We start from the raw sequence: 18322 nt of genomic DNA, 5'->3' as shown, positions 1-18322 counted from the left end.
GCATTGTCGTACCGATTCGCTCTAAGGTGCGCTCGGGGCCTCCACCATTTCCCATTACCTGGATTGCCGGTTGCCTCCAATGCAAGGCGGATGTATACCCTGGTAGCCCAGACCTGAAGATGTGCATCTCTATTCAGGTACCCTTGTTTTTAATTTTCTTATTCGGTTCGGCCGGTATGCATCATTTTCGTGTGAGATTTGAGTATGAAATGACAAAGTACGGAAGCGGAGCTCCGTTTGGAATAACTCCTTGCCACTTTCGTATTACACTGCATATTATATTCTCTATGGAGTACTCCATAATCTCTAATGCCAGCTCATGTCCCGCACTTCTCTCCACTTTGTGTTCTTACGTGCTGAGCGGGCTGGCCTGTAGGCAAGAAGACGGCATTACCTACATACGGCGATAGTGTTTCCTCGTATTCTGACCCAGTTCATCTTTTCTGAAGGAAAAAAGAGGGTCAATGTCCACTATCAGTGCCGTCAGACTCCACAAGGATTTATCTTGGTAGTTCCCTGTTCATGTCGATGGCGATGTAGATCAAGGGCACTAAAAAAGCCACCCAAAGTACAAAGTACGCACAATATACAATATACGACATCTACAACGTTGTGTGCTATGGCGAATCAGCTCATTATCGGTGCTGTTCGGTTCGTATTCATATCAGATTCCATCAAAGTATATTTTGCCCTTATATGACCGGGATCTTGACACTGACAGATCAAAATGTCTGCTGTTACATCTCAGAGGTTTCAAATGAGGAACCCGAAACTCAGAGGAACAAAATAATAGAGTGATAATATTGAAGAAAAAAACTATAGGCTAATCATCGCAGTGGGCTGCAATCCTTCCAGTCTCCATCTGTCTTTATCTTCTAATTTTTACACAATAACGGTTCTACATTCTGTCTTGTGCGTTTCAGCCGTGCAGGCACGGTCTGGAGCCTATGTAGGTCGACACATGCGGCAACCTTTATATGCAAGCACACATCCAACACCCCCTCCACAGTCGTCATCCTATCCACCACTACTCTATACGAGATACTACTCTGTATTGGCCTAAATCGCGGGATTGTCAGTTCCCCATTTCAAGATTGGGAGTTCGTCCTTCAAGATAAGATTCCGGCGACCGTAGGACTAATGCACAATGTTCTTCAGAACGTAAAGATCGCCAATTCCCCTCTTCCCAGCCACCTGGATGTCGCTCTGCATATCTAGTTGCGACTAATTCGATACTACTAGCACAATTTTACCTTGTGAGCACACTAGTATGAAACAATATCGCAATATATGCATGGAGTACGGAGTACGCAGTAAATATATGTAGCATACATAAAACAATAGCCAAACACAGTCCTTAACTCCATTATTAGCCAACCCAGTCTATCAAAACCCCCAACGTCCCAGCCTTCGTTTAACCCCATAACCCCGGATAAAGCAACCAACCAATCACACTACGGTTTGTTAATATCCGCTATCCATTTCGAGTTAGCTGCGATCCTATCCTGTTTCGCCCGTCCAGGAGGGGTCTTCGAATAGGATTGAGCGACCCGGCCCGGTGCTGTGGATTCGACTGATCGAGTTTTTCCCGATGAACTGGGCTGGTCTTGGCAACTCCATTTTCAACTCTTTCGAGACTTTAATGCAAGTCACAGGATGATCCTGAGACGCACATGGCAGTTTTAGTACGAGTACGGATATAGCCTTATATTGATTGTACTATCGTTACATCCCTAGCATATACAATATATATCTCTTGACAGGTACAGCGATAACAACATAATCGCCATTGAGACCTACCTACTTGAGAGTGGGAGTATAGAAGTAAATAGTTACTAGTCTATATAGATACAATATACTGCTATCTTCATCGCTATTCTTATTTTCACAATAGGTAACGGCACTAATCCTATCTGATTCACCCCGAACTAGCTAGCAACAACCGGGGACCAAAAACCCCCACAAACCCAACCTTGCCACTTCATAAACCCCGAAGAGTAAAACTCAATAACCATTGACAGGACAAGAAAGTCCCGGGAGTGACATCCTATCTTCCCCCCCGTCCGTCTGTCCGATCTAAGTCCCCGATCATGTTCCTTGTTCCATAATCCATGACCCATTCTGCTACTAAGGCACCTAGTAGCTAGCCTAGAAAAAGAACAACACACACACTCCATTCCACATGGATGTGTTCTACCGATATCCAAGTTCCCAGCGTCTAGCGGTTAGCGTACCCACCTTGATCCACCGTCTTTGTGATCCTGGTTAATGTGATCTCGGTTGGAATGGTGGCTGTGGGAGTGGGTTCAATAATAGAGTAGTGGGCATGTGTACGGAATAGCTAGACACAATCTAGGTATGTTGTACTTGATTCACCGGGAGTTTTGTTATATGTGAGATGTGGATGTGGATGTAGATGTGGATGCTCGGTGTGCTCGACTTTGCGGTGCGGGATTTGAAAATTGGAGAGGCTAGATTCAGAGATGCGGAGATTTGACTTTGGGGATCTGATAGAAGTTGGTCCATGGCTTAATTTGACTGGATGTTAGAGTTAACGCTTGAGGGCCGAGAATGGCGTGGCCATGGGACAACATTCGTGATGGTGGATATATCTCTTGTTTGGATTAACCAAAGCTGGAAAGTGTTTGACGCTTCGAGGTTTGCTGGATATGAAAATTCAGGCGACAGAAACAGGGATCGGCCAAGCTCACACGGACAAACGGCAGCTAAGTCTGCGAAGACACAATGTCCAAGGGGCATACCGAGGCCCAATGGATCAAGGGGGAGATCGTTGGCTCTTCATGACCACTACTACGATAAACATCCATGGATGTATCCAAAGGAGCTACATTTCTTGGGAGCGAACGTCAGGGGTAAAAAAAGGACACAATTACAATCATTAGTTCGCACGCAACTAGAATAAAAGGGAATATTACGGCATTAAAAAAAAGGCTCAAGGAATGTTTACACAAGAAGTACAACAAGGACCGAGATCACGCCCACAGGCCCGAAGCAGCCTCCCCTCTCGGTGTATCAACAGGGAACAAGCAGGTTACAAAAGGCAACCGAATGCATTAGGACGCGATGAGCGAACCTTGGAACATAGCAAAGCAATCAACACAAAGGATAAGAAAAACTCCTTCCGGGGAAGCGTCTCCCGAGGTCAGAATCCATATTGCGAATTTTCTCCACAAAAGGCCGAATTATTATCGTAACAACTGCAATGTGGAACGAATATTGAGCTCGTTGCTTGGTAGACTTTTGTACAAAAATCCCCAAGGTCATTTGAATCCTCCACTAATCAACCCCTTACAGAAGCTGGGCAAGGGCACCGAAGACAGCGGCGAGGCCGACAACGGGGACGTTGGCACCGTTCATGAAGGCGGCACCGGAGCTGGTGCTGGAAGAGCTGCTGGAGCTGGAGCTGGAGGTGCCGGAGCCACCGTTGGCAGTGGTGGGGTTGTTGTTGGTGGCATCGCACTTGAAGCTACCCTTGATGACGTTGTCGCTCTTCAGCTTGCGGAGGTCGCTGCAGCTGAAGTTGCCGCGGGTGCTCTGCATGTTGAAGCTACCCTCGACATCCTTAAGAGCACCGAGAGAAAGCCTATTCGCTATTAGTATTTAGGGTGGAAAAAACCGTGGGAGCAAGGTCGCTTACTTGTTGAAGGTACCGCTGAAGTCAATGGCACCGTTGACACGCTGGAGGGCAGGCAGACTGATGGTGGAGAGCTTATCATCACGGGCAATGGTGAATCCACCGTCAACAGTCTTCAGGACGGGCATGCTGATGTTGGACAGCTTGGAGTTGTCCTTGAAGATCAAGTCACCGGTCTGGGTCAGGTTGGGAGCGGAGAAGGTCTCGAACTTGGTACCCCAGAAGCCGAGCTGACCGGTGAGCTTCTCGAGAGAAGGCAGGGAGACGGAGGAGATGTTCTGGAAGGTCATGTTGGTACCGGTGCCCAGGTTAGGGAGGTCGACCTCGAGGGTGTCGTAGTTACCCGAGAAGCTGATCAGATCGGTGGCGTTCATCAGGTTGTTGATGTTGATGGTCTTCAGATCACGGTTGTTCTGGATGCTGAAGGTACCGACAGTCTTAAGAGTGATACCGTTCAAGTCAGTCAGACCAGTGTTAGCGATGCTAACATCGCCAGCCTGAGTGACACCCTTGGCGAAGGACAGAGACTGGAGCTTAGGGAGAGCCTCCCAGTTAATGGAACCAACGGAGTCGAGCTCAGCGAAATCAAGGAGGGTCAAGGTGGTGAGACCCTCCAAGTCGAAGGCCTTTCCGATCGAGGCAAGAGAGGAAGCAGTGATGGAGCTGACGTTAGCACCACCAGAGCAAATCAAACCACCGGTGATCTTCTCGACACCACTGATCGAGAGGTCGCCGCTGTAGGACTCGTCAATGGTGATATCACCCTTCACGGTGGTGCAGGTGTTGATCCCATCAGCATCGCTCTGGGTCTTGATCTTGGTATCGCCGCAGGCTGTGGGATAGCACTGTTAGTGGGCGTATGAAGTTGTCAGGAAGAGAGTACTCACAAGCAGCGAAAACAGCCTGGCTGGCGGCCAGCGCAGGGAGGATGTACTTGAGAGACATGATAGATTCTGAAGCCGACGTTAATGATGAATTCTGGGATGGATTTTTCGATCAGGGGGAATTGCTGTACCGATTAGAGATATGGAATGGTAGAGCAGGTAAATTCGCAATGAGTGATTAGAGAAGAAGCGCTTCAAACGAGAGGGAAGCGGAAATACTGCCAAGGGTGTACAAGGCAGGAACTCTCAAATGGGAAGAACGAATGGACGAAGGTTGGAGGAGAAATAAAGAAGAAGAAGGAGCCTTGGGGCGAGGAAAGGGGAGGTGGAGATTGTTTGTATTCTAATCTTACCAGGTGCCACTTTTTTACTTATATGGGTTTATCGATACCAAGGGGATGAGCAAAAACACACACAGTACCGCATCCGGCATGTCAGGACCGTGCCAGGGCAGTGCTAGGTATTTTATCACCGGTTTCAACTCGACTGATTACCCATAATCTTACCACTGGTTACCACTGGTTACCCAAAAAGAGATTACCATAAACTGAAAATTACCCCAAATTACATAAATTACCAAGTTACCAAAAATAAAAATAATAAATAAAAAACTCAATTCTTAAATAATTCCAGACCAATTCCTGCTTTTGAGCGCTAGTGCACTCTTCCAAGGTTGTACCACGTCCCCATTCGCCCCCCTTTCTCCATTTGTGGTTATAGAATTTGCCCATGGTATTTTGTTTACTTTGATGATTCATCGATCTGTATTTCCATGGATGGATGTGGAATATCATTGGAGTTCACATGTAGATATTCAATGTTTGCATACTATAAAGTAACTGATGTAAATGTTTTCGTCACTTTTAAATTGGGCCATGCACTCACTAAGTAAGGTACTATGTACTCCGTACCCTGTACAACTTGAGAACTGGTTAATCAGGCCTCACCATAGTATGAATAATAGTTGCCACAGTAGATTTTGTACAACCATCATTTCTAGACTGTCTGGGAGCTCTTCTCAGACCTATCAAAAGTACCTAGCCACATATCCTCGGTATCTTGGACATGGACAAAAATCCCATCGCCCATCAAGAGGATACAGCGTTACCACTAGACACTAGACGCGGTCTAATAATAATGCATAAATACTAGCTTATAACGAACATCCAATCTTACAGCACTTGACAACAACGGGTCAATCAGAAGTTTGCTAGCAAATTTATCAACGGCCCCATCCCATCCTATCTATCACCTGCTGTCGTCATCCATGCGACCAAGCTCGCTCGAAACTCCCCTGTAGATCTTCAAATGTCTTATGCTATAAATTTGTTTCTCATTGGATATTTTTGCATTTATATGAGACAATATCCAACCCTTATAGCTATTATCATACAATATACTCCGTACTCTGTCCTCTGTACTCTGTACACACTTGCCAACCGTTGTATCCCTCTCAACCCTCCGTATGGAGCATATCAACAACCATTCCCCCACCCGAGGCCACAGCCACGCAATCGATGTACTTGGTTTCGAAGCTTTTCACTTTGATAGTGGCCGATCTAAATTTGCGGGAACCCAAGCCTTCTGTGGACCCGCCTCCTGCCGCTATCATCGATTCCCCGGTATGTGCGATTTCTGATTGGCACGTTGGAATGACTCTCCCTGGATCATCGTCAGTCCTCGCTGTTTCCCGAAAATACAGCTCTACCTGAGGCGAAACAATCGCCCCCTCCTCGCGAGTATAATATGCAAATGGTGTCAAAGAAAGCCTGATCTTCAGCATCAAACCATGCAGACCGATCCCCTGGCCCATATTTTATGCATTATGCGCACAGCAGTTGGTATAAGAGGTAATTTAACTATCGGAGATCAAGAGTCGATCGCAACTGATTTTGTGCAGCTTCGCCACAATTTCCATTTCTACCCAACGAGGTACATAATTTCGCTAGGTATATCTGCACCTACCTTGCCTATATTGTACGATGTACAGCTTTAAATCACAATGATGCAGCTCCAAGTCGATCCACAACACATCTGGAAATTTTCAATGTATAGCGTATTGACAAATGAAAATTTCAAGATCTGTGCGCTTTCGGTAACAATCCAGAACCCCCGGCTATAACTTTGGCCCGAGGATGGAGCTATAATTAAGACACGATCAAGCCATGTCTAGAGCTTCATCGACCCGGCAAATCTTCAAATAGAAGTTCCGTCGCATCATATTCTTCAAGACCCAATGGAATTGACGGTGTTGGTCATTAGATATTCAATGTTTATACAACACAAATATGCCCTTTCGGGTGGCAACAAAGTCATTATCGGAGATGTTACAGTGTGTAAAGTCAGGAAATGTTTCAGAACGGAGTTAACTGCGTCTCACCCCACTCTTGTACCGCTCCACTAAGGATATGTTTTTTTCGATCGCTTAGAATCCTATCAGAAAACTTGGTTCATTATGTATACTACGGAGTAATATTCTACCTCTTCGACTATGGAGCATGGCCGCGTTGTCATGTAGCGAAACCTGCGTCTACAAAATTGCAAAAACAAAAAACCGACACACGCAGGCCTTGATACATACCCATGCTCATTACGCCACAAATATAGATACCGCGAAACATCAAACTAGGGCCAGCTCTGTGCTGTCCTAAACAGCCACTTGTCATATTACAAAAGACACATGTGTATAAAGTACCCCGTATGGTGATTTCTGTCTCATGGCATTCAACTCACATTCCCATCCTGTCGGCCCTAGGAGGCCGACAGGCTGGCCACGCACCGGAATGCGTGGAACGCTCAGCAACGGGTGTGTGCCTATCTAGGGGTCGCGAATGGCCACATTCTCTATAACACCAGACCATTGTCAAAAAGTAAACAGGCACAATTCACTCCCCCGACCACTCTGGGGTATGTGTTTATATCCTAATCCGGATTATCATGGTCGTGCACGCTAGGGCTGCAATGCGAAGATTCTCGTGGTCTCCAAGACTAATTGATGATCTCATAAACAAGGATCCATTCTTGTTTCGAACTGATGCAAAAACGTCTGAGGGGATTTGACTTGGCCTATGTTGTAACGCTTCGGCCTAAATACTAATCTCTAATTGCATTAAATGAACAGTCGGTTCGTTCCCACTTTTCTATTTTTTCCCTCCCGGATATAATTAGTCGGCAAGTTGAAATAATATAATCCCAAGTCACTAACGCGAGCACATGAATCTTCCATGTAATCTCGCCATTTAGCTAAACAATTCTCTAACATAAGATCACACCGATATGTCATGACTATATCGATCTATTTATGCTTAATCCTCTGGGTTACTAGTTGTCGGAACTTTCATGTAAAAGTTGTCGTATTGTATTACGAAGCTACCATGGACCTTCAATTTCGGTCCACGGGTGTTCTTGCGGATAGTTCCTACAGCGGAGTATATTGCATCCAATAGTGTGACTTTTCACTATAAATCCAACCTTGGGAGGTACAATCCTCTTCATAGGTACTTTTTCCGTAGACATATCGTAAGAACTGATTTGCTGGCGGGTACCATGGAGTGAAGCTTGGATATTTATAGCGACAGTCTAATTTAACAATGAGAATACCAGGAATTTTATTGGTTCAATCAACCCTTGGATTCGATTCTAGTATGTAATATATATGTAGATTGAGAAATAAATTTTCTCGGTTTTCATCAACGTAAAAATAAAGACTGCTCGCAATATAGAACTAACTAAATGGTAAAACCATCAATAAGTATTAATAGCACCATGCATTCAGCATGTTGCGTACCATGTCCATCACGCATTCAATTACCTTCATATTCTAGGTTAAATCATAATGTAATGAGCACATCACGCTCGTTGAGTGAATATTGATTTCCAAGAAGCTCGAGCCGCGAGTCTACCATGGAAGACTTTATATATCATCGCTCGGCACCAAATTTTGCTTCCATGCGATACGCACGCAGGGCCTTGTTACCAATGTCCAGCAAGGGGTATTTTACAGTATACGGGACTGCAACAGCTGTCATAGTAGTCGGCGCTTGTCACGGCAGCACAGGACAGTCACAGCAATGGGGAGCGTCGATATATGCTGCAGACGATCCACTATGGCTGAATATACTAATTCGAGACTGATAATCAGATTCTGAGAAGTTCTTAGGTCTGCATCCGTAGAGACAAGTGGAATAAATGTGAAATTCAATGTAAATTCTACTCTTGTAAGATTCGACATAACTTATGTATAAGTCATGACGCACAACCCCGGGTCAAAATGATAATTATAGCAACTATGCAATAGGGTGTATAACCTTGTCTTCCATGGGCGCGTGTAGTTTTGGTGTGAAAGTAAATTTTTGGAGGGGTTTGGAAGTCTCTTCACGAGGAAGATATATATATATCTCGTTGTGTTGACCGGAGATATTGAAGAGCATATATATTTGAATATATGTGATAAACAGAGGGAAAGTGGTATACTTAAAAGCACACACGAGAAAAATGAAATCAATTCTCATACCGAGAATCGACGCTCAATGATAGAAGTTTGCGTGTCTGTCTGCCCAGCTGCCATTGAAGAGCCGTCATTATGCTTGGCACTCGTGGGGTAGCGCGGCCAATCTCCAACTCCGCACCTCCGCAAACCCCAGCTTCCCCTATAACCTGTTCGAGACTTCCCCAGAGCTGGTACATAGGTCATTGGAAACGGGGTGTCTCATATATTATTCAAGAATGTCACTCAGACGCTCAGCCCGACTGGGTTCCATTCCAACCACCAAGGCACCACTACTCCAAAGCGCAGCTCCGAGCGAAGCAACCAGAGTCCAACGCAGCGCAGTGACAAAACCCCGCAAGGCACCCACAAAGTCCAACAAATCAGATAGAAAGTCCACGAAGACGAAACCAAAAACAGGAGCCTCATATTGGTCCCCCGAGCCAGCAGTCGCAGAGAAACAAGAAACAGACAACCAGCCCTCGACCACTAACCCCACGATATTCAGACCTCAGACACCTCCTCCCCTCGACCGCCCCGTCGACCCGCATCGAACAAACGCAACCCTCATCACCCCTCATGGCTCGACGGTAAACGCCTACCCAGCCCACGTGGAAGATGCCTCCCCCTCAAAAACCGGCCTTCCACGGCCAATAGCCACAACAGGGACATTACTCGAGAAAGCTGTCGCGCACCTCATAGCAACAGATCCCCGCATCGCAACAGTGATTGAGCAGCATCCATGTCCGCTCTTCTCGGCTGCCGGTTTAGCCGAGGAAATCGACCCATTCAACAGCCTGACCAGCAGTATCATCGGCCAGCAAGTCTCCGGCGCGGCAGCAAAGTCTATCAAGAACAAGTTTTTGAAGCTGTTTGATTTACCTGATACTGTTGCGCCGGATGGACATAGACATGCTAAGTTCCCGACCCCGGATCAGGTCGCTAAGTGTGATATTCCCACACTGCGCACCGCGGGGCTTGTCGCAGCGCAAGGCGGAGTATATCCAGGGCCTTGCGGAAAAGTTTGCTAGTGGAGAGCTCGGGGCAAGGATGTTGGCACGGGCTACTGATGAGGAGCTTTTTGAGAAGCTTATTGCTGTCCGTGGATTAGGGAAGTGGTCAGTTGAGATGTTTGCTATGTTTGCGCTCAAGCGCATTGATGTGTTTTCTACTGGGGATTTGGGAGTACAGTAAGTTCATATCTTGTTTGTGTTCTACGAAAATCCTTTGTCTTCCGGCTGGGATGGAGAGTGTGGTGGTTCAGAGGTTTATTGACACAGTAGTAGACGAGGTTGTGCTGCCTTTGTGGGTCGTGATGTGAGCAAACTCAAGGGCAAGGGTGGTGGTAAGTTCAAATATATGGCTGAAAAGGATATGCTGGAACTTGCTGCCAAGTTTGCACCATATAGGTATGTCTTACCCTGTTGATGATGTAGACAACGTGCTTACCTCCATAATCTAGGAGTCTGTTTATGTGGTATATGTGGAGGATTGAGGACGTTGATGTGGCTGTTCTTGGTGGTTAAAAGACGTAGATGTCAGTGAATCAGGCTGTCTTGACACTGTGTGGTTCACCGGACATAGAGAATTTGAGATCTGTAGTATAGATTTTACCTTAATGCATATAGTCAATGGTTAATAGTGAATTGTGGCTCTTCCTTTGTGGACATGAGAAAAGGGGAATAATTGAAGATGATATACATGCAGCTAGATGAGGTTGGGCGCCTGACGCCCAAACACACCAGGCACCGCAACCTGCATAGGCTACGCTACCTCGAACCACTCCAGTAATTACTAAATGTTATGAATACAGCAAGAGGTGCAAGACCCACTTGTCGATTACAAGATTGACCATAGGTATAAGCGCGCGAAGAAAATCGATTTGTACAGTATCAGTACACTCAGGCTGCGTAACCAAGCCATGGGCCGCCGACGACGACGCCCATTCCATTACGAAGAAAGCACACCAGGCGTTTATTCCATGTCAACAACAATGCTACCCAACCCCCTGTTTTCATATTCTATTGAACCAAGCAGCAAACGGCTTACTTGCGGACAACAAGGTTGTCAAGGTCAGCACGCTCCTTAGCCTCCTTCTCGATCTCGCGGATGATGGGGCTAAGGTACTCGACGTCCTATTTGATTCACATCGTTAGCATTGTGTTTGTTGTGGTGAGTGGATGCTCCAAAACGGAGTCTGGATGAATGTGACAAATCCATGCAACAGGATTGGCCGATATGGAGACCAATGCGGGGAGGGCGAAATTTGGATGTTGGGGACTCACCTCCTCGGGCTTGATCTGCTCGTTGGCGGGAAGGAGAGTGTGGGAGATGGAGCACTGCAATTGACACATTTGTTAGGTTCTGCGCCAGTCGGATACAAAGGAAGGGGGTCGGTCGAACCTGGAAAGCACGGCGAATACGGAAGACACGGTCGTAGGCCTCCTTGGCGGGAAGACGCTTGATGGCCTTCTGGACGTTCTCACTCTCCTCAGGGATCAAGTCATCGAACCTAGTTGGGCAATTAGCAAGTGTTTCGGTCCAACCCTGCCGCGAACGATATCGGGAAGACCGGGCCTCCGGGCAAATTCGACACAACTGCGATCGCATTCAAAAGGATATGCCACCGGTGCGCGACGAATTTGACCAGCCAATTCCCAATCTGGGTCTCAATCGCTCATGGTCGGGGGGTTGTCGATGTGGGAGGGCAAGATTTACTTGAGTCCGAGTCTCCTGTAGCCGGCGGCATCGGTGTACCAGTGGGAGAGAGGGGTGAGCCAGCTCTTGAGCCATGGGCGCTTGACGATGTAACTGGCGAGCGAAGGGGCAGACATTTTGAATCCCGGGTATCCCAATTGACGTGGGTGTGGTGAAGGGTTGGTAAGGCTATCCGACTGGAACACGAGATGACCCGATGTTGCGAGGTTGTGCAAAACGGAGCTCGGGAGGCTAGTCCCGAAACGGCATCCCTACGCCTGAGGCCAATACACGTGATATACATATGCCTCAGGCGGTCTAGAAACTGGGAATGTCAAACGGCGCACTCCACCTAACGGATGGGTTTCCTATGTCATATCCCCTTTTCGATCTTATCGCTTGCTTTGACAGAGGTGGGATTTGCTAAGCCTCGAAGCAACAACTAATCCCTGCTTACACTGGGAAGCTTGTTTGTTCTGAAAACCCCGCCCACGTCCGTGCTGCAAGATAATAGAACATTGCGGATTCAACGCAATCAGACCGGGTTCGGCAACCATCGGCCCCGAAAACTCTCTCTCACTCCTCCGTCAATACTCACACCTTCTTCCTTACACTATCTACGGACTTCGGAATTTGCACTTTGGATATTCGGATAAATCTACATTTCTTTCCCAGCTCGGTTTGAAATAGGGTTCTTGGGTTCCGGATCGAGCACCCGATATGCTCGTGTCCGGGAGCCCTCGTTGATTCAGTACGGTTCGATAAGCTGCGTGAGCGCCGGCCACCAAGATGACTACAAACGGCCGAAGCGCTCCGAACAGCTCCCAAAACCAAACTCGGTCAATCCATGTCGATGCTCCCCATGTGCCCGCCGCACCGAGCTCTGATTTCAAAGCACGCCTCGAGATCTTTTCCACCAAGATACCCAACTTTTACATAGCACCTTTCTGCGGAGCCAGCGCTGGCGTGGCCTCTGGTATTGTCACCTGTCCTCTTGATGTTATCAAAACGAAGCTCCAAGCCCAGGGTGGGTTTCGGCGGGGAGCAAAAGAAGTTGCCTCGGGGGTGCTGTATCGTGGCATGCTCGGAAGTGGGAGGAGGATTTGGCGAGAAGATGGCGTTCGTGGTCTCTACCAGGGTCTAGGCCCAATGTTACTGGGATATCTTCCCACCTGGGCTGTTTATCTAGCAGTCTATGACCGGACTCGTGAATACTTCTATGACCAGACAGGTAAGTACCTCCAGAATAGAGGATTCGGTCATTCATCAATACTGACTAAATTATAGGAAGCTGGTGGTTATCCCGTGGCTATGCATCAATTACAGCTGGTGCCTGTTCAACTGTTGTGACGAACCCTATCTGGGTGATCAAGACCAGGCTCATGTCACAAAGCCTTAAACAAAGCAGCGAAGGAGTGCGAGCCCCTTGGCAATACTCAGGAACATGGGATGCTGCTCGCAAGATGTATCAAATTGAGGGCCTTCGCTCCTTCTACTCTGGTCTCACCCCGGCTCTGCTGGGACTGACTCATGTGGCCATTCAATTCCCCCTCTACGAGTACTTAAAGATGGCATTGACAGGCTATAGTATTGGTGAACACCCCGATACCGGTAGCTCACACTGGGTGGGAATATCTGTCGCTACTTTCCTCAGCAAGATCTGTGCAAGCACAGTCACATACCCGCATGAGGTCTTGCGGACCCGACTTCAAACACAGCAACGGACTATTCCGGCACAATCTCACGAAGAGATTGCATTCCGCGGCGGATTGAAACATCCACATGACCGCGGCCGGTCGGGCGGCATATCTTCGTCAGACGGAATGCCTAGCCGCCCACGCTATAATGGCATGGTGCGCACGTTCCAGACAATCCTCAAGGAAGAGGGATGGCGTGCGTTTTATTCCGGGATCGGCGTCAATCTGTTCCGGGCCGTCCCGGCCGCCATGACTACCATGCTCACCTACGAATACCTGCGTAAGCAGATCAATACCTTACAGCATGAAGGTGCACTGAGGATCCAGATGGAAGAAGAAGCTGGGAGATCTATTTGACACCCCCCGATATATCAACACACAAGAGACTATCTCCAATCTCCAACCTCCTCCCTTCATATCCGCTTTTAAAACACCGCATCCCACTGCTTCTGTCCGCCAAGTCCCTCCTTTTCTTTTTTCACAACCTGTATAGACATGGACGGAGCGGTCTATTGCCCGATATTTGCAGATCAATCTTTAGCGAGTAAATTTTGGCTACTGCATTCTGAAAGCATACGAGGGTCTCGGCATAGATGACAGTGTTCTCCAGACTTTATGGCCCTGACATGTGAAACAGCTTTCACGTGTCTTCACATGCTCGCTGCATTTTAGCTGAAAGATTATTGTGCTTTAAAGCATGGCTTTTCTTTTCTTATTTGCTTTTCAAACTTGTCTACTATCTTCCTGGTTTCTGCATGTCTTTTTCTGTATATACATCACCTATCCTGCATGCTTGCCCACTCTCGTGAATATACATCCTCAAATAAAGCAATGGCTCTTATCTCTGATTTTGGGAGATGAACGACATATTTCAATTGAAACCCACTAGGCGATAATAGATGGGAGATTCTATCTCGACCATTGTGAAGCGTCTGGTATGAATGAAATCCAAGAGACCTCCAGACCACCATATCTCTTTGGGTTCCACCTCCTTTGTATTAGTGTTGTATTCAAACCTGTGGCTATTTCAACTTTGTGATGAGCTGAAAGTAGCGAGGATGCATTTGCAAATGGCAGATTGATGTCGACTTTCGTGTCGAGCCTGACAATTCTCACAACGGAAAAAACCCATATGAAGAAACTCCCCTGCCTCCTTGGTCACCTTAACGAGTGTTTCATAGTCTTGACGAAGGTATTATCGAAAGCCAACCATTTCCTTTTTCGTTATTTTCGAAATAATGAGAGATCCAAGTTGACCGTGATTTTCGAGAAGCTCGAGAATTTTATTGTGGCGGCCAAGTACATAGAGGTGGTCAGAAATGACATCCGCGAGAAGACCGAGAAGACTGGGGTCATGAGGCATTCATTGATGTCATAATCTGGAGAGCGATTTTGGGGAACAGTGGTGTCATGTAGCGGTCTCTGACCCAGATAGAAAGCTTGGTCAAAGCAAGCTCCTTGAGAGGAAAGATGCCAAATTTGTCAGCCACAAGGTAGACAGAGAGGTTGTTATAAGCAGTGGTCTTTCTGTGCTCAGGCTCGTTTGTTGGGTTCTCAGGGTTGCCTGGCGCATTGCTTCTTGGCTTCACATATTGGTCATCATAAGTCTGCTGGTAGAGAAAGCAGAGGACTCGTACGATGGTCTCTGGGTCGTCGTCGGGTAGGTTGATAGTCCCGCTGATGGATTCCTTGAAAAAGTATATCTAAGCAACTGAAACTATTGGACACTGAGCATTTTACCTTAAAGCCACGCTTAAGAGCGGCATCGAAAAAACAAGATTGTGTGCAAAGAAGGGCACGGTGTGCCTTGAAAGTCACCTCCTGGCAGGCAATAGTCATATTCGAGAACCGATCCTCCATAAAGTCGACCCACTGCCTTGCAAAACAAGGAGGGGTTTATGGTCGATGCCATATTGAAAGGGAATGTTTAAAAGGACAACTCTGTCACCGAAGGACAAACCCGCTATACGCCATATATGACACGACCCTCCCTATAGATTAAATAAAAAGCACAACTTTTACACTAGAGTTAAAGTGGCGGACTTTAAAGTCTAGCTTTGAACTTGACGCTGATAGATGTTGTCAGGCCGAAAGTAGAGTGGTTGTACAAACATATGGGGCAACCACGTGACACACTATTTAAATTTGCCGCAATTATTTTTTCCCTCCTTCCCTTCCCACTTCTCCATTCACACTTTTTTTCTTCGACAATCATCGATTTGTACATGTTTCTCAAGTGTTTAATGTTAGCACTTTGAAGATCAATCCTACATCGGTCATATATCAATCTCAGATCAACAGATGTCGATTTTGATCAGGATCACTTGCTAACCTAACTTGCATTCAACCAATTATGTATGCCATTGGCTTTGTGCCCGTTTGGTATATTCAAAGGCACCTAGATGTGCCTGTATAGTCTCATCACCTGTGTTTATTCTTCCGCACCCTGCAATTCCGTTGGCTACACACATCCCTTCTCTATTCGCATGATGAACAATTTCAAGATTGAACTGGGTTGTCAACACACTTAGACTCCCGGTGCATGATCATTCATACACTGAAAATTCTGATTGAATATGAAGATGCGGATGTTATTTCCAGTTTGAATCTGGTTTATTCCCACCTATATAGCAACAAAGAGCCCCAATGAACAAAGAATTCTACATGTTGGTATCACAAGCTTTTATCAAACACTGCCGTAGTGGATTCAATCTATCATACATGTACAAAAGCACCTTTCAACATGGGTACACCTCAAGGCCGTCCCTTCCCACCATTCTGCGCTCGACTCTCATCAAGTGCTTGTTGAACCCAAGACTCGTCCTTCCTCTCAAGTGGCGTGGCTCGCTGATAAGAACCGGAGCCCGGAGCTTGGGTCTGGGCATCTCGCCGCGCAGTGCGGATAGAGCTAATACAGTATGAACAAAGGAGGACAGCCATTGTAAAAGCTGCAATAGGAGCATTGAGAGACTGGATCAAGATTAGTATTGGAAGATCAATATAGAAAATAGACGGAAAATTGGACAGTATGGCTAATAAATTAAGTGGGCTGATAGTGTTTAGATTGGTATCTGCAATGCAGTGTACATACTCCTTTTGGCTTGCCTAATGCTTTGGGGTCCGGCTTTTGTTGGGCCATTGCGTTCACGGGTATGTTGTGCTTGACTTTGATGTAGGCTTGAGCTATCCTCAGGCTCACCTTTCCGGCCAAACTTGTTTAAAGGAGTGTCGTGTCACTCTTAGGAATGGCACAATTGACCAACTTTGAGAAGAAGAAAAAAAAATATCTATATGCGAAAGAGGCAAGGGATGGATGTTCACGGTGATGGTAAATGAATAATGGTGGTGGTGGTGCCCAGGCAGAGGCGGAGAGAGGCGAACCTGCGAAGAGCGGCCAAAGGTTGAATGCCTGATTTTGTAGGGTTTATGCCTGAATATGCCTGATTTGCTGGAGGGTTTAATAAGCAAAGCATGTCCCCGGGGCCCGAGGTCCACCCGTGGACGGGTACCTAAGTTCAAAATGAAGCTATTCCCCCCATACAAATCCACGTATACACCCATTTCTAGGTGTTGAAGCTGTTACGACCGGCCAAATTTCTAATGCTATTAATAATATCATACTTAGCGAGTTCCTTCGAGAGCTTAATAAGGATAATATAGTGGACAAAGAGCTCTAGATGTTTTTGCTTTGTCTAGAATAGATTGTTATAAATAGGTTTTACTGTAAACATAACTGGCTAATTTAAAACCCGAAGCTTAAAACCCAGCCTGAAACCCACATTGTTCCGTTTTCCGAACACCGAGATGGAGCCAAACAATTTCTGACCTTACCGAACACCGAACCCCGAGAAATTGATCTGATTGTAGGCTGAGGGATTATTCTACTTTTCCGATAGAGGGAGAATAGAGTCTAAGTATATGCAAGGTGGTAGACGTGGGCCTTTGAACAAGCCGATCCAGCTCACCCAAAATCTCCGGTTTAACTAGCCGTATTATTATTTTAAACTCTCTTCATGAACAGGATATAAGGCTACTCTGCCTAACCATTCAAAAGTGATTTGGAAAGCTTGGAAAGCTCGGTAAGATCCTTAATTATCGTCGCGCTATGCACAGCGATATGAGCGATACTGAGTCCATTGAAGATAGTAACGACAGCGATTGCGAGGAATGGTTGGTTAAGCTTCTATACCTCAATTTACAAGTGTTTTAATATGGCCTTGCAGTACTCACATACCGAACGATGCGACCTACACAATGTTCCACTTGGCTCGTCCCGCTCCGGCAAAGACCAGCCAAAAGCTTCACCTCCGACCAAAATATATATTGCAAGTCCAACGGGTCAGCTGCAACGCTCATGCAATGCCTGTCCTCGAACTCTGGCGTCCAGGTGTCTTCAATTACGGCGTTGTCAAAAATTCTATCCCGGAAGCCAAGTTACGTATGAACGATATCTACGTGTGCCAGCACACGGATTATCCTTTACTTGACTCAGATGTTGCGGATCAGGAGGATGATGTGTTCGCTGTTATTCGAAAGTGCAAGTCGAGACACAAGGGAAACAGTACTGGTATAATCAATTTTCGAGGAGATCATTTGGTGAAAGTACAGTCTATTGAAGGCCATTACCAATGTACTTGGGAAGACGCCAACAGGGGCCCTATGAAAATGAAGGCTTGTATTCCTTATGGGGATGGAACTGGGTCTTGGTTTACAATATCTGACTCCACTGGAGTACAAGTAACACTGGGTCGTATGGAAGACAGGGTTATCTCATTATTCCAACAGAAGGAATGTCCAGAAAGCGAGGGAAGTTTACGATCCTCGTTAAATGTTGTTATTCTCCATGTATTGGCAGCATTGATTGAAATAGATAATGCAGGTATTTGGTAGATTGGCCAGGTCT

General features: G+C 46.5%; 7 protein-coding genes across 7 annotated transcripts; 3 read left to right on the top strand and 4 right to left on the bottom strand.

Moving 5' to 3' along the window:
* Positions 1-3309: 3309 nt before the first annotated feature.
* ecm33 (GPI-anchored protein Ecm33) lies at positions 3310-4600 on the bottom strand (the record flags this gene model as incomplete). Its single annotated transcript, XM_056876421.1, has 3 exons — positions 3310-3604; positions 3659-4487; positions 4543-4600. 3 exons carry the CDS (start codon positions 4598-4600, stop codon positions 3310-3312), a joined length of 1182 nt encoding a protein of 393 aa, XP_056728609.1.
* Positions 4601-9264: 4664 nt separating this feature from the next.
* alkA (DNA-3-methyladenine glycosylase II) lies at positions 9265-11114 on the top strand (the record flags this gene model as incomplete). Its single annotated transcript, XM_056876420.1, is given in 5 exon segments — positions 9265-10023; positions 10034-10215; positions 10312-10434; positions 10488-10536; positions 10839-11114. 5 exon segments carry the CDS (start codon positions 9265-9267, stop codon positions 11112-11114), a joined length of 1389 nt encoding a protein of 462 aa, XP_056728608.1.
* Positions 11071-11859, bottom strand: N7487_008689 (ubiquinol--cytochrome-c reductase subunit 7; the record flags this gene model as incomplete). Its single annotated transcript, XM_056876419.1, has 4 exons — positions 11071-11160; positions 11311-11364; positions 11429-11537; positions 11744-11859. 4 exons carry the CDS (start codon positions 11857-11859, stop codon positions 11071-11073), a joined length of 369 nt encoding a protein of 122 aa, XP_056728607.1.
* Positions 11860-12511: 652 nt separating this feature from the next.
* N7487_008688 (uncharacterized protein) lies at positions 12512-13776 on the top strand (the record flags this gene model as incomplete). The annotated part of the gene is made up of 2 exons (XM_056876418.1): positions 12512-12953; positions 13010-13776. The coding sequence occupies 2 exons, from the start codon at positions 12512-12514 to the stop codon at positions 13774-13776; spliced, it is 1209 nt and encodes a 402-aa protein (XP_056728606.1).
* A 995-nt stretch (positions 13777-14771) lies between these two features.
* N7487_008687 (BTB/POZ domain-containing protein) lies at positions 14772-15258 on the bottom strand (the record flags this gene model as incomplete). The annotated part of the gene is made up of 2 exons (XM_056876417.1): positions 14772-15107; positions 15160-15258. The coding sequence occupies 2 exons, from the start codon at positions 15256-15258 to the stop codon at positions 14772-14774; spliced, it is 435 nt and encodes a 144-aa protein (XP_056728605.1).
* A 915-nt stretch (positions 15259-16173) lies between these two features.
* Positions 16174-16558, bottom strand: N7487_008686 (uncharacterized protein; the record flags this gene model as incomplete). Its single annotated transcript, XM_056876416.1, has 2 exons — positions 16174-16389; positions 16511-16558. The coding sequence occupies 2 exons, from the start codon at positions 16556-16558 to the stop codon at positions 16174-16176; spliced, it is 264 nt and encodes an 87-aa protein (XP_056728604.1).
* A 1115-nt stretch (positions 16559-17673) lies between these two features.
* Positions 17674-18309, top strand: N7487_008685 (uncharacterized protein; the record flags this gene model as incomplete). Its single annotated transcript, XM_056876415.1, has 1 exon — positions 17674-18309. One exon carries the CDS (start codon positions 17674-17676, stop codon positions 18307-18309), a length of 636 nt encoding a protein of 211 aa, XP_056728603.1.
* Between the last annotated feature and the right edge of the window lie 13 nt (positions 18310-18322).

Source organism: Penicillium crustosum (genome assembly GCF_028827405.1).
Source record: "Penicillium crustosum strain IBT 35664 chromosome Unknown utg000003l_segment0_segment0, whole genome shotgun sequence".
Classification (NCBI taxonomy): domain Eukaryota; kingdom Fungi; phylum Ascomycota; class Eurotiomycetes; order Eurotiales; family Aspergillaceae; genus Penicillium; species Penicillium crustosum.
The sequence above is the reverse complement of the archived record's forward strand: the minus strand, read 5'-3'. Positions and strand labels throughout refer to the sequence as shown.